This window comes from Pleurodeles waltl, chromosome 8 (assembly GCF_031143425.1).
Source record: "Pleurodeles waltl isolate 20211129_DDA chromosome 8, aPleWal1.hap1.20221129, whole genome shotgun sequence".
NCBI classification, from domain to species: Eukaryota; Metazoa; Chordata; class Amphibia; order Caudata; family Salamandridae; genus Pleurodeles; species Pleurodeles waltl.
Genome location: NC_090447.1, coordinates 1,076,668,707 through 1,076,683,807, shown reverse-complemented (window position 1 = coordinate 1,076,683,807; position 15,101 = coordinate 1,076,668,707). Strand labels below are relative to the sequence as shown.

Genomic DNA, 15,101 nt, shown 5'->3' with positions numbered 1-15,101 from the left:
TTTTCCGGGCAGCCCATGCTTCTGCCACCCCTCAGACAGATTTCTGCCCTCCTTCTGCTGCTTGAGCAGCTCATGCCCAGGAAGGCAGAACAAAGGATTTCCTTTGGAAGAGGGAGGCAACACCCTCTCCCTTTGGAAATAGGTGTTACAAGGCTTGGGAGGGGTAGCCTCGCCAAGCTACCGGTATGCTCTGGATTGCATATTTGGTGCCCTCCTTGCATAAACCAGTCTGTACCAGTTCAGGGACCTCAGCCTCTACTCTGGTGCCAAACTGGACAATGGAAATGGGCGTAACCACTCCCCTGTCCATCACCACCCCATGGGTGGTGCCTGGAGCTCCTCCAGGTGGCCACTTGATTCTGCCATCTAGAACCCAAGGTGGGCAGAGGCCTCTGTGAGCATCTGAGTGGCCAGGTCAGGCAGGTGACGTCACAGCCCCCTCCTAGGTGGTCACCCTGCTAGTTGACCAATCCCCCTTTCTGGGCTATTTAGGGTTTCCCTCTTCGGTGGGTCCTCAGATTCAATGTGCAAGATTCCAGCAGGACTCCTCTGCAACGTTTAGTTTGACTTCTGGCCACTGGAACCGCAACTGGACTTCACAGGAACCTACAATCTGCAGCTCCAGCAACGACTTCGCCCTGCAACATTGTTTCTCTGGCTCCTTCCAGCAACTGCAACATTTGCCCGGCTGTGCTTCCTCTGATGGCAGCAAGTCTTCATTCTGCATGAGAAGAAAGAAGGAAAATTCCTTGGAGTGAAGGAGTCACTTAGCTGCATCCGCAGGCACCAACTGCAACAATGACAGGCTGCGTGGATCTCCTCTCCTCTTGAGCTGCGTGGATCCTGAATCAGGGGTGGTAGTCTGGAGTGGTCTCCTTGGTCATCTCTACCAGCTGTCCAACTTTGGAGTCGGTAGGTCCTTGCCTTACCATGCAGGACAGTACCCCCATGCACTGCGTCTCTTGCAGTTACCAAGGCCTGTTGTTTTCTCCTCCAAGGGATCTTCAGGCTCCATGTGGCCCCAGCCCCCAGCACTCTTCTCTGTGAAGCACAGCCCTCAACGCGCTTCGCCTGCGACGTAGGACCTCTCTCCAGGTGTGCTGCATGGGCCTCTCTGCAGCTCCTGGGCCCCTTGCCTGTAGGTCTTCTGTGGGGGTTGCCTCTCCTTCTCCAGACTCTCTGCCTTGCTGATGGTCACCTGGGACTCCCCTCCATGGGTTGAGTCCCCCTGGACCTTGCTGGTCCCCGGCAGCTCCACTTTTGACCTACTGCGGCATTTGTCTTTGCCAAGGCTTGCTGGTGGGTTTTCCACACCACAGACTGACTGCAATTCTTCATTCGGCGTGGGACATCGACTGCATCAGCTAGGAACTCTTCATCTGCTCCAGTGCTGCATTGCTGACCGTCTTCTCCCCCCGTCCACCAACTCCTGCATCCACAGATGGGCGGGTAGTGGCTCCTGTCACAACCTGACACTCCTACGTAAACTGGATTTGGTCCCCTTATTTCCCAGGTCTTCCTCTTCCAGGATCCACCTCTAGTTTTTTGCAGTCTTGCCTGCGTTTTGCAATATCCTTCTCTGAAGTCCTTTTGGTGGGTTGGGGAAAAACCAGTAACTTACCTCTTTTCTCATGGTCGCTGGGGGGCATTCTGGTACTTACATTTGGGGTTTCCCAGTTCCCGCAGCTCTCCTCTACTGATTACACTTCCTTGCATGGGGACCCGGCTTTCGCATTCCACTTTTTAAGTATATGGTCTGGTCCCCTCTAGGCCTTCAGTGTTGCCTATTGCTTTTCACTGTTTTCTATTGCTTTTTATGCCAATTTCTGATTGCTACTGTACATATAACAGTGTGCTATTTACATCCTATTGGAGTATTGCCTATCTAGTTTTTTAGTGTTTGTGGTACTGTAATAAGGAACCTTTAATTTCGTAACACACATTTCTTTCATATGTGTAAGTGTTGTGGGACTACAGTGGTATTGCATGATCTTTGCATGTGTCGTAAATAAGTCTTGGCTGCTCATCCACAGCTACAGACACTGTCTACACTTCACTAATAAGGGGATAACTGGACCTGGTATAAGGTGATAATACCATAGGTACTCACCACACACCAGGCCAGCTTCCTACATCAGAGAGCCCGCTCCTTTTTTGTCACCTGCAATTTATAAATGATAACTGAATATAGAACAGTGAGCAATGAACTCATCAAAGAGCTGCATGCAAACATCAAGGTATAGATTAGAGCGTCATGATTTCCCCCCACTTTTTGATTAACTTAATGTTGCAAAACAAGTTAATTTGAGCGCAAATTAATTCTTAATATTAAAGAGAGCCCCCAACCATGGTGTTAAGTTTTTAATTCAGAGTTTGCGCTTCTCCAGATAAAGCACTCTGAAACTATACCTGCTACCAGTATGGATGACCTGTGACACCTACACCTTGTACTCCTCTGTCTTATGTAACATTTCATATACAATGATTCACACATATATGATGATTGTCTCTGCGTACTGTCTGTGTGATGTAAAGTGCTTTGACACCCTAGACTGGTATGAGGGCTGAATGATGGAACAACACATGCGTATATCATGCATGCCTTAACATTGCGGTCTCAACAACGACCGCGTCTTTACTACTCATGCCTTTACAACAAATTGCTGTAAAAGAATGTTTGGTAAAGGAACATGCGTGGTAAATTCTCCTAGCCCTGCCCCCTTACACCTGATACCATACTCCACCCCTCCAAGCACTTATAACTGCCCCTGCCCTGAGCCCTAATCCCCCTGCCATGAGCCCTAAAAGTAACCCTGCCCTGTCCTTAAAACTACCCAGCCCCCAGTCTGAACCCTAAAACCTACCCTGAACTGCCCTAAAAACTACCTTGCCGCCTCTGCCCCCCTGAACCCTAAAACCTACTCCGCTCTGTCCTAAATACTACATGATCCCCACCCTGTTCCCTAAAACCTACCCCACCATGCTAGCCCCATATCTGTGGTAATGGCAGCGTGGTCAATGCATTGCATTGCATTGATTGCCTTGTAAGGGATATTTCCCGGTATGAGTGGTGCTATAAAACGAATGAAATGCATCTGAGAGAGAGTTGTGATGGATTGTAGTGAGGGAATCCGTGGCGGAGGTGGTCACTGGGGGGCGCCATCAAACAATGTCGCACAGGGCGCCACCAGCATTAAGGCCGGCCCTGTTAGACAGCACAGCAGTTCACAGGAAGGCGGCAGCACAGGGACTGCCACTTGACAATCAGACAAGGACCTAGCAGCAATCATAGGCCTTACTGACCTTCACAGGCAGGCGGGGGGCCAGAGACTGACACAGCCTGACTAGAAAGAAAGCTCCTAACAGGCAGCACAGTGCATTGCAGGCAGCACAGGAATCGACAGGAAGCACTGCGCCCAGCAGGCAGTACATGCCTCTTAGGACTTCACACAGGCAAACAGCAGCACAGAACTTGTCGCTGCCTAATAGGCATCCAGGGGCCCAGCAGACAGGGAATTGATGGCCGCACAGGACTCGACTGGAGGCAACCGCCTCCTCCCAACGCACCCCCCCCCCCCACGGCAACCCTTCTGGTTGCAAACTTTGTGCAGAGGGCCTACCTCAGGGTTGTCCCTGTCCCCCCCAGAAATTTTGTGTCTCCTACGCCCCTGCCCTTACAGTACAATGCGCACACAAACACAAGCACCGGAGACAAGAATTTGTCAAGAGTCCAGAAATTAGCCAACGATGCATATCAAATCAAAATGCTCGCGTTCAATCCATTTTTTTGTCGAATGGTAACGTCCGATTTGCTGAGGCTCCGGCGCCGGAACCTCAGAGCTGCTACAGTATATAATGGTTCTTCATCTGCCAAGACAAGTGTGTTAACGAAGGGGAAGGCCAAGCGCCTCGGATGGTGGACCGACCACCTTTACGGCCTCCTTATGAAAGGAAGAGGGTCTAGATGAAATCAAAGAACATTTCCCTTAAAAACAAGAACGATAATTGCCAGGGCTGCCATAACTATCCCGACCGCTGTATATCCTGGCAATGACTAAAACTGCATAGCAGCTGCATTTATACGGAGCCTAACATCCGTGATTAATTTCTAAAATAATATGTGACGGGCCCTGTGTTTAATTCATAAGCCTGCAGTAGGCGATGCGAATGTCGCGGGTGCCTAATACCAAGGATGATTTGTCTGGATTCCACCTCATCCCGGTTTCATCAATCACAGACACAACACCCTCCCCTCCCCCCTAGTTTCTTTACCCCACTTTTTCAAGTCTTTTTCATTAATGCTTGTCCCTCTGGAACTGTGTTACAACTTTCTCTTCCTTTACCCCTTTTATGTTTTTCTCTCTCTTGCTCCGAGTGAATGTCTCATGAGGAAAAAATTTGTGTTGGCCCCAGTGCTTGAAATGGAAAAATTAAAGTGCAGGTACTCTGTGTAAGAGTACCTGCTTGTTTCTGAGAAGTGGCGGTACTCTCCAGTTAAAAGTATTATGTTTTTCTTGAAATACACCGGTACTCTCCCTCTCAAAATAAAAAAGTGCCGGTACTCAGTACCGGCCCGTTTAAGGCACTGGTTGCCCCAAACAACGTGTGCGTCCGAGCCGTAGCTGCAATCACTGGCTCCATGTAAGCAGCGCCTCGTAGCCCTGGCAAGGCACTGAAGCACAATGCTTGAAGGGCTCCAAGCTACACCGTGGAGTATATGCTTGGCTTTAGTTGCAGGGCAGCTTGTGTTCTGCATGAGTGACCAGAGAGATGCTTCTAAACTGCAACAGGTCACTGCGCCTAGAAGTGGGATGGAGAGAGGTGAGAGAGCTAAAACACCCCTGCTTTACATGACACATCGACTGCTGATGCCGCCTCCCTCTATGGATTTCAACAGATGAGTGAGAGGAGAAGTCAGCAGTATGCCCTGCATAGCAGCAATCGTGACAGGGCTCTCATCAATCCCAAGGGAGTGATGAAGTTGCTCTGCAGGTGTTGGAATAGTACAACCTTGAGTTTTAATTACATTTTGGTGGGAGCTGCAGAAGAAATTATACAACTTTGTGTACTCCTTACACAGCACATATTCACCACTGATGGTCTCAGTGGTTTTGACTGGCTCCTCCTATTGTCAGGTAGTCAATGGATTTCCTATAGGGTATTTGCACCACTGGAGGACAGGACTACTGGGATTCAGAGTTAAGAGGACAACACTGCCCATCACCAGATATCGGCAGAATGCAGTTTGCATGTTGGAAAGAGGCACTTTGCACCCTCGGTTTCCTTTGGTGGCTGTGAGAGCATGGGTGTAGTTGTAATCAAGATGTGTCATTCTGTTGTGCATTGTAGGGCATTTCGATGGCAACTGTATTATTGCAAGAATTACTGTTTAGTATTGCGTGGTTAAATTGCTAACTTGAAAATACGCTTTTACACAGAGTGCACCTAGTTAAAGGAAGGATTACATCAATATATATTTACTCAAAAAATACAGAAAAAACAGCGTAGCCTGAGATGAAGCTATGCAAAACTTTTTTCTAAAAGCCACACAAAATTATTAGTCTGGACAGTAAAGCACCAACATATTCCCATTCAGAGAACTAGTAATAAACAAAACCACATGTATGAATTTAAGAACAACTTACTTACCTTCGTTAATGGTCTTTCTGATGGATACTCCACCTACCTGCATATTATTACACTTTTGAAGACTGGATGTAGAGAATTTTATCAGCGGTGCTCCCGAGCACCAGTAGGTAGCAAAAGGCACCCCCACCCCTTGTGTGTCGTTGTGCCTCGGATGTGATGGAGCAGAGCAGCATGCAAGTGCCACCTACGAGCGCTGACATCAATGCCTTTCCCTAATTCAGATGTGGATCTGGAGCTCCCAATATTTTTTGATCTTCCAACAAGCATAAGAAGAAGTTGCAGCCAAAGCACAGGTCTCGCTCCCACTCCAACTTGCAGTACCAGTCACAAAGCTGCTACTGTGAACGATCAACTTCTCACTCAGTCTTCACGGAGTTAGACGTATCCATGAGAATGATCAGTTACTGCAGAAACAAGTTCGCTTAGCTTGACATGGTCATTTATATTTATAACGTTTTAGGAGTCAGCACAATATGTTAAAGACAGGTGTTAAAAGCTGGGTTACTGGTTGACTGGGGTGTGAGCTCTGGTCAATCAGCAACCACAATCCTTGCCAAGCTAAGGTGTAAGCAAACCCCAAATTAACCTATGTTCAGGCTGACCGTGATGGAGCGTCTGTCGGGTACAGTCCCCGATTAGTTTTGCTTAAGTTTTACCTTCTCAAGTTATGTTCCGAGAGTGTCATACGCATTGGACAGGGTCTTGAGGAGCAACAAGAGTGCCTCAGGCAGCAGTCAGCATGGTGCAAAGAGCAGACGGGTATCACGGACGGGCAGGCTGGAGGTTCTGGCTGGTGGTACTTCGCAGCCTGACGATGCTGCCGTGCGAAGAGACGGGCTAGCAGTAGCTCACAGTGATTTTTGGTGTGAGAGACCATAGTTCTAGTGCGACTGGACCAGTTCGTGGTCAGAAAGAGCCCAAAAGCATGAATGTAGAGCCTGCTGAACCACACCAAGGATCCAGGACCTGAGGAGCACCACATCGGGATCAGGAACTCACTGAAGAAAGGTCAAGAACTGATGGGGAGCCTTTTATGTCCCTGAGGCTCAGATCAAGAGGCTAATAGACTAGCCCTTTGAGTCACTCTGGGGTCCTGCATTCAAGATGGGCTGCAGGTCCAGTTATTCTTCCCCTGGCAAGAGACCAGCAGGCTGCAGGTCAGCACAGCAGGGCAGCAGTTCCTTCAGAGCAGCAGTCCAGCATAGTGGCAATCCTTGCAGCAGCACAGCAGTACTTCTTCCCGGCAGAGTATCCATAGGTCCAGAAGTGTACTGAAGAGTTAATGTCTGAGGTTCTTCTTTTATACACAGTTACACATCTGAAGTGGGGAGAAGCTTCTAGAGGCATGCCTTTGAAGTGCATAGCTGCCCTGCCTCCAATCTAACTACAGGTGGTTAATGCAGCCCTTTGGGTGGGAGCAGGACAAAGCCTATTCAGGTGTGAGGCTGGGCCCAGTTCCTCACTCCCACCCTGACAGTGATGGACCATCCAGTCACACCTGAGCTCCACTGTGTGTGGCTGTCTAGGAAGAATATGTAGAGCCCAACTGCCAACTACACCCAGTCATATGACCAAGAGACAGGCTGCAGGCACCAAATGGCTACGGCAAGTAAAATGCCAACTTTCTATAAGTGCCATTGCTCAGAACGGCAATTTAAAATCTGACTTCACAATAAGTTTGAATTTAAAATTGTAATTCCAGAGACACCAAACATGAACTGGTAATCCCTTCCCATTTGGAAATGACACTTATAAAATGTAATAGGGCAACTCCAATGTTTTCCCATCAGACAGGTAGGCCTTGCAGTAGTGAATACGAATTTAAATGTTTTTCATTACCAGGGCATGCAAACCTTAGAAGTACACATTCGGCTTTTTAAATACATTGCACCCTGCCCTTGGGGCTGTCCAGGGCCTACCTTAGGTGTGACATATGTACTGAACAGGAAGGTTTAAGCCTGCAAAAGTTGTATTTTGCAAAGCTAAAATGTCAGTTTAAACTGTATACAGAACCTCTGCAATGGAAGGCCTGGGAACTGTTTAAAGGGCATTAGTGGACCACATGACTAGTGGTGCAGGCCCACTAATAACAATTAATGTACAACCCCTGAGCACATGTAATGCCACTTTACTAGAGACTTACAAGTAAATTAAATATGCCAATTGGGTGTAAGCAATTTCTACCATGTTTTGAGGAGAGAGCACAGACACCTTACCACTGGTTAGCAGTGGTAAAGTGCACAGGGCCCTAAAGTAAACAAAAATGAATTCAGCAAAAATTAGGAGGAGGGAGGGAAAAAGTTTAGGGACGACACTACAGAAAAGGCCAGGTCCAACAATGGGTAATTGTTTTTCAGGTAAAATACACAATTTTACAATGAAAGCACTAAAGTGTCATGCAATTTCAACCTCATCCCGACTTTCACAGTTTGTGTCCTCTTCTATTTGTTTGCTTGCATTGAGATGGAACAAAACTAGACAAAGACACTGTGTACCAGAAGAAGGCTCAAGCTATATACAATCCAGCTCACAAATGGGTAAAAGAAGTGTAGGAGGCTGGCCTGGTTTGTAGTGGGTACCTAAGGTACTTACACCTTATACCAGGTCCAGTTATCCCTTATTAGTGAAATGAAGGTAGTGTTCCAGCAGTTAGGCTGCCTGAGGTAGCTGTAGCAGAGCAGCTTAGGCTGAACTAGGAGACATGCAAAGCTCATGCAATAACACCATAGTCACACAGTACTTACACACAATAAAAGACAATATTCAGTGTTACCAAAAATAAAGGTACTTTATTTTAGTGACACAAGGCCAAAAATATCTTAGAGACAATACTCCTTCTGAAGGTAAGTATTATACACAATATATACACTAGTGACCAAAATCAGGTAAGTAAACAGTCATAGAATAGTGCAAACAGTAGATAATTCAATAGAATGCAATAGGCCTAGGGGCAGCACAAACCATGTACTAAGAAAGTGGAATGCGAGTCACAAATTCTACCCTAGGCAAGTGTAGTGTGTAGATGGGGCGCTGGGAGTGTAAGAAAACATGAAAGGTAAGTAATGTACACCAGAGCCCAGGAAAGTAGGAGTAAAGTACTCCAAGTTTCCTCAAGACACACTACAAGTCGTTAAAAGAGATTTTGCACGAACCAAGCAAGGCTGCAATGAACAAACGGTGGATTCCTGGACCTGAAGACCTGTGAAGAGAGGAGACCAAGTCCAGAAGTCACAGAAGATTCCAGGAAGGACAGGAGCCTCTGCCAACTTAGAAGATGGTGCAAAAGTGGATTCTCTGGTAAGAAGAAGCATACAGAAGAGCACCAAAGAAGATGACTGCGGGTCCTGAGTTGTGCAGGAGATGTCCCACGCCGAGTTGTTGGATGCAGGCTGTTTGCGTCGCTGGATCCGCCAACAAGACTTGGTACATGCAAATTTGTGGTTTGCGTCAAAATGGCGCTGCCTGGACCCAAGAGGGGCCTGGGGGTTACAACTCGGACTGAGGAGACAAAGGGGGCTCTCAGCACTATAGAGAGACCACAGAAGACCAGGCAGCACCCACCGGAGTCCCAGGACACAGGGAAAAAGAAGATGCAAAGTTTGGTTGTCGCAGCACAACAAAGGTAGGTTCCACGCCGTCGGAGAACAACTCAGCATGTTGTGCATCCCAGGATGGAGTGCTGGGGATCTGGGCTACACTGCGCACGAATGATTCTTGGAAAAAGTGCACAAAAGCCCAAGGAGCTGGAGATGATGCGGTGCACAGGGGTACTGTCGCAGCACGGGGAGGCAAGCTCTTACCTCCACCAAATTTGGACAGCTGGACCTTAGGACAGTCTGGGTCACGTCGGTCCACCACCTGTGTTCCAGGGAGCACGCTCTTTGTCAGGAGAGGAGTCCCAGAGTACCGGTCTTCGTCACAGAAGGGTGCCTGCAGGAGCAGAGAACCGACTCAGTCACTCCACATGAGATTTCTTTGGTTCTTCTGGTGCAGGATGAAGACAGGCAGTCCTCAGAGCGTGCACACCTTGGAAACTGTTGCAAATGCTGGCTGGAGCTGAAGTTGCAGGTCACAGGAGTCATCCTGGATACTTTGTTGCAGTTACAGCTGTTCCTGAGCAGTCTGCGGTTGATCCGACGGTCAGAAGCTGAAGCAGAGGATGCAGAGGATTCCTGGAGGAGTCTTGCAAGCTGAATCTGAGGAAACACCCAGAGGAGAGACCCTAAATAGCCCGGAAAGGGGATACTTACCCAGGTATGCACACTTATCAGGAGGGGTCTCTGATGTCACCTGCTGGCCCTGGCCACTCAGAGGTCTCCTGAGGGTCCCCACACCTTGGAATCCAAGATGGCTAACGGCAGGGACACACTGGAGGAGCTCTGGGCCCCACCCCTTGGGTGGTGATGGACAGGGGAGTGGTCACTCCCCTTTCCTTTGTCCAGTTTCACGCCAGAGCAGGGACTGGGGTCCTTGAACTGGTGTAGACTGGCTTATGCAAGGAGGGCACCATCTTTGCCCTTCAAAGCATTTTCAGAGGCTCTGGAAGGCTTCCCCTTCCAAGCCTGTAGCACCAATTTCCAAAGGGAGAAGGTGTAACACCATCCCCCCAAAGTAAATGCATTGTTCTGCCTTCCTGGGATTGAGCTGCTCAGTCCCCATGAGGGCAAAAAACTGCCTGAGGTGGCAGCAGCTGGGGCTGCAGTGGAAACCTCAGAGCTGATTTGGCAGTACTAGGGGTCCATGGCGGAGCACCCAGGATGCATGGGACTGGCCCCCCAATACCAGATTTGGAATGGGGGGACAATTCCATGATCTTAGACACCTCACTTGGCAATATTCGGAGATACCATTGTGAAGCTACATATATGTATTGAAATACATGTAGTGCACGCGTGTAATGGTATCCCCTCACTCACGAATTCCGGGGAATCAGCCCTGGACAGCGTGGGGGCACCTTTGCTAGTGCAAAGGTGCCCTCACACTTAGTAACTTTGCACCTAGCCTTCAGTAAATGAAGTTTAGACATATAGGTGACTTATAAGTTACTTAAGTGCTGTGAAAATGGCTGTAAAATAGTGTGTGCACTACTTCACTCAGGCTGCAGTGGCAGTCCTGAAGAAAGGTTTGTCTGAGCTCCTTATGGGTAGCAAAATAAATGCAGCACAAAAGGATCTCCTGGAACCCCAATGCCCTGGGTACCTAGGTTCCATATACTAGGGACTTATAAGGGGGGTCCAGTGTGCCAATTGGAATTGGAATATGAAGTCACTAAACTATAGTGACTAATTTGGTAAGTAGAGAGAGCATAAGCACTAGAGTTCTGGTTAGCAGAACGTCACTGACACAGCTAAGCATACTGACAATATACACATTAGGCCACAAACTATGAGCTCTGGGGTCCTGGCTAGCAGGACCCCACTGAGACAAGCAAAACACACTGACAAACAGGCAGGAATTGGGAGTAACATGCCAAGAAAGATGGTACTTTCCTACAACAAGTTATTGAGCTAGAGACATTTTCATGAATGTATAGCCACCACTCAATTTTCACTCCCTAGCTTGGAACTAACCAGTTCAGAATTCTGTTCTAATGCATAGCCTTTGGTAAATTCATTCACTGTTGGTCACTAACTCCATCCAACACTTGACTGCTACTAGAGGTTAGTTTACATTTACAGACATTTCTGGTCCATGGCATAATTGATTACTGGTCCATTTGGAGAAAGATGATTGTGATGAACTTCTCATGGGAACATTGTAATCAAACATTTTTACAGTGCGAGGCCTTGGTTACTGCAAGAGGGTTTTGAGAACTTCTTACTAACAGTTTAAAAGTTCAGCAGCTCCCACTGGAACCTCTGGTTCTGTAATCAGCAGTTGTAGAATAGTTGAGCTCTGGTGAGGTCTGGGATTAAGGATTTCCAAATTGGTAGAAATGGAGTCTCTAGTTGGCAGTGGTTTGCACTCTGTCCAAGTGGCTACCCTCACTTTTGTTAGGATAAGGGAGTCACACAGCTAAGATAACCCCTGCTCACCGCTTGGTAGCTTGGCACGAGCAGTCAGGCTTATCTCAGAGGCAATGTGTAAAGTATTTGTATATATATACACACACACACACACACACACAGTGAAAGCACCACAACAATACTCCACAACAGTTCAGCAAAATAGCCAATATTTATCGGAGTAGAACAAGAGTAAAACAACAAAAATCCAGCATACACACCTAAAAGTATCACTTTTTAAAGGTTTAAATGAATCGTAATCCATAGGAATCAATGGTTGTATCTTTTTAGCACAAAGTACCTGGGGTGCCTCAAAAACAATGACTATGCGGGCCACAGAGAAGGTGATGCATCGAAGGAGTGGGAGATGCGCTGGTTCCTTGCTGTTGCATGGGAGGTGATGGATCGGTTCCTTACTGCTAGGCAGGGAAGGTGATGCGTCAGTTCCTTACTACCACAGGGGAGATGACACACAATGTTTGTGGCACGAAGTGTTGTTTCTTTTCTGCGATGCGGTGCCGAAGAAAATGTCGCCCAGGGCTGATACGTTGGTGATACGTCACAAGTCAAGCTACAATGTGTCAATCTCACAGTGATGAAGCAGGCGCTGTGTTACAGTCTAGGCTGTGCGTCACAGACTTCAGTGATGCGGTGCTTGATACTCACGCAGCAGTGGTTCTTATGCACTGCAGCAAAAAGCTGGGGCCTGCTTTAAAATTAGTGGTCGATGAGACAAGCGAGGACCACGCTCCGGTGCGTGCAATGATGATGCATTGAATCCTTGCAGAAATGAGTCAGTTTGGAATGACGCTGTGAGACGATGCATGGATTTTCTTCTTGTAGCACCAAAAACCTCCTTCAAGGGCCCGGAACTGAATTTGGCATCACTAAGCAGGATAGGGCTCTCAACAGAAGAGCTCAGGTGCTGGCAGATGAAGTCTTTGATGGCCGTGAGACTTCTTAACAGGAGGCAAGCTTAAATCAAGCCCTTGGAGAACCATGGAAAGCAGGATGTTGAAAGCAAAGTGCAGTCCTTTCACTCCCAGGACAGAAGAAGCAGGCCAGCACAACAAAGCAACAGACAAGGTGGCAGTCCCTCCTACAAATCCAGCTCTTCTTCCTTACTCCAGAAGTGTTCTAACTTTATGGGGTCCGAGGTCCAGAACTTATACCCATTTCTGTCTTTGCAGTAAGCAAACTTAAAACAGGAGTCTTTGTAGAGCACAAGACCCAGCCTTTCCCAGCCCTGGCCTAGACACACTCCAGGGGGTTGGAGACTGCATTGTGTACGGACAGGCACAGCCCTATTCAGGTGTGCATGTCAGCTCCTCCCACTATTCCAGCTCAGGAAGACCCATCAGGAAATGCAGGGCACACCTTAGCACCCTTTTTGAGATTGACTAGAGTGAATTCACAAACAGCCCAACTGTCATCCTGACACAGATGTGTATTTCACAGCCAAGCAGAGGCACAGAATGGTTAAGTGACTCCAAACTCCATATCTGTATCTGCGCCTAATGGGAAATTACACTGAAAACATATCTGTATCTGCGCCTAATGGGAAATTACACTGAAAACATATTTCAAAGCAATCCCCACTTAACCCTATGGGAGAGATTGGTCTTGCAATAATGAAGTCTGAATTTAGCAGTATTTCACTAACAGGACATGTAAAAGATACCAGTGCATGTCCAACCTTTTAAATACACTGCCCACGCGGTTGCCTTGGGCCTACCCCAGGAGTGACTTACATGTAGTCAAAGGAAAGGTTGGCAAGTGGGTGCACTTGCCAGGTCGGAATAACTGTTTAAAAGTACCCACACAAACACTGCAGTGGCAGGTCTGAGACATGTATACAGGGCTACACACAGGATGCACTATACTAGGGACTTATAAGTAAATCTAATATGCCAACTGTAGATAAGCCAATCACCAATACCATTTTGACAGAGAGTACTTGTACTTTAGCACTGGTCAGCAATGGTAAAGTGAGCAGAGTCCTAAGCCAGAAGAAAACGAAATACAGCACAGGATCAAAAACAGGAGGTCAGAAGCCAAAAATACAAGGGAAACTACAGCAAGAGCGGACAGGTCTAACACAAATGTTCATTTCCTTTTATGTTTCCAAAATGTTGTTGAAATCATAACTTTTCAAATTATATATGCCATGCAAAAGAAGTGATCAAATTATATGTGATGCGCTGTATATTATGAAATTGGTGATGATGCTGTGAAGTTATATAACTAATAAAAAATTATTAAAAAATAAGTCATAAAATAGAAGATATACTGTAAACCTGAAGAATGAAGGGCAGGGGGCAGGTGAATGACATGCTATAAAAAGCTTAGGGTATTTACCTGTAGGTACATACCATCCATTTAATTGGGCACCACAGAAGACAAATAGTCTGAAAGTAAAAGTTACTTACTTGCATATAATTATATTTCTACCTGATGGGAAATTTCACTAAAGTAAAACATTGAATATCTCAATCAATGTGCAGCATCGAAGACCACTTTCACGTATAACTGCATCACTTTGCACATATTTGCTTTTTTATTGAAAAAAAAATTATAATAATAGAAAGCGCTGCATTTCCACTTTTTTAAATGTAGTTATTGTTGCCAGCAAAATGCAGTACTCAAAAATCATTATTATATTTTTTTTTTTTTTTTTTTTTTTTTTTTTTTAGTAATAGCGGTCTGGCACCCTGCACAGGGTAGAGGAATTCAATGTCTAAGGCTATCAATGAAGACTCCAAGATGGAGAAATAATGTCTTCAGATGAGGAGGTCGGCTGGCACATCATTCCTAGAATGCAATGAATTGATAATACTAAAGAGCAGTGCACCTGTTAATAAAACAAAACATAGGAAGTCGGGCTAACATTCTAATACATTTTAGCATAGTTAGAAACAATGTAAAGTGACTTACTTTTCTGGTAAGATCTGTACATCTTTCTTCAAATTCCTCTAATTTTGCATTTTCAACACATACATCTGTAAAAGATTACAGATTAATAGTTTCAGTGAAAGATACGTTATTCATATTATGGTATCAACAACCCTGCATATCAATTTCATCTTCAAATGCATCCTTCCAGTGCTTGATTTGCAAACAAGTAACACAAAAAGGGATACTATAATTAGACTATCTGGTTTTGTTTTCCCATCATTTATTGTCTTTTTAAGTCTGGCTTATGTGATCACCAGTAAAAAAAACTTAAAAGCAGTACTAAGAGAGGGGCCTAGGTTCCACCCAAATATTGACCTTCCTCTCTACAAGATATTGACTAGCATAAGGCATGTGCTTCAACTGATAAAGATTGCTCATTTAGCCTTTAGAAAAAAACGTATGCTTAATAAATTAAGCACGAGTTGCTTATGATGGAAGCCAATGATCAAGTCTGTAGCCCTGATTGGTTCATTGAGAACGGCGGTCAGATGA

The 15,101-nt window shown here is 46.3% G+C and overlaps 1 protein-coding gene across 4 annotated transcripts in view; it reads right to left on the bottom strand.

The window, feature by feature from the left end:
* DIAPH3 (diaphanous related formin 3) overlaps window positions 1–15,101 on the bottom strand; it is a 1,960,340-nt gene that overhangs the window by 1,173,875 nt on the left and 771,364 nt on the right. For all 4 annotated transcript variants that reach the window (XM_069205304.1, XM_069205305.1, XM_069205302.1 and 1 more), the window contains exon 14: window positions 14,589–14,653. In XM_069205304.1, coding sequence (XP_069061405.1) covers window positions 14,589–14,653 — 65 coding nt within the window. The remainder of the gene's footprint in view (window positions 1–14,588; window positions 14,654–15,101) is intronic.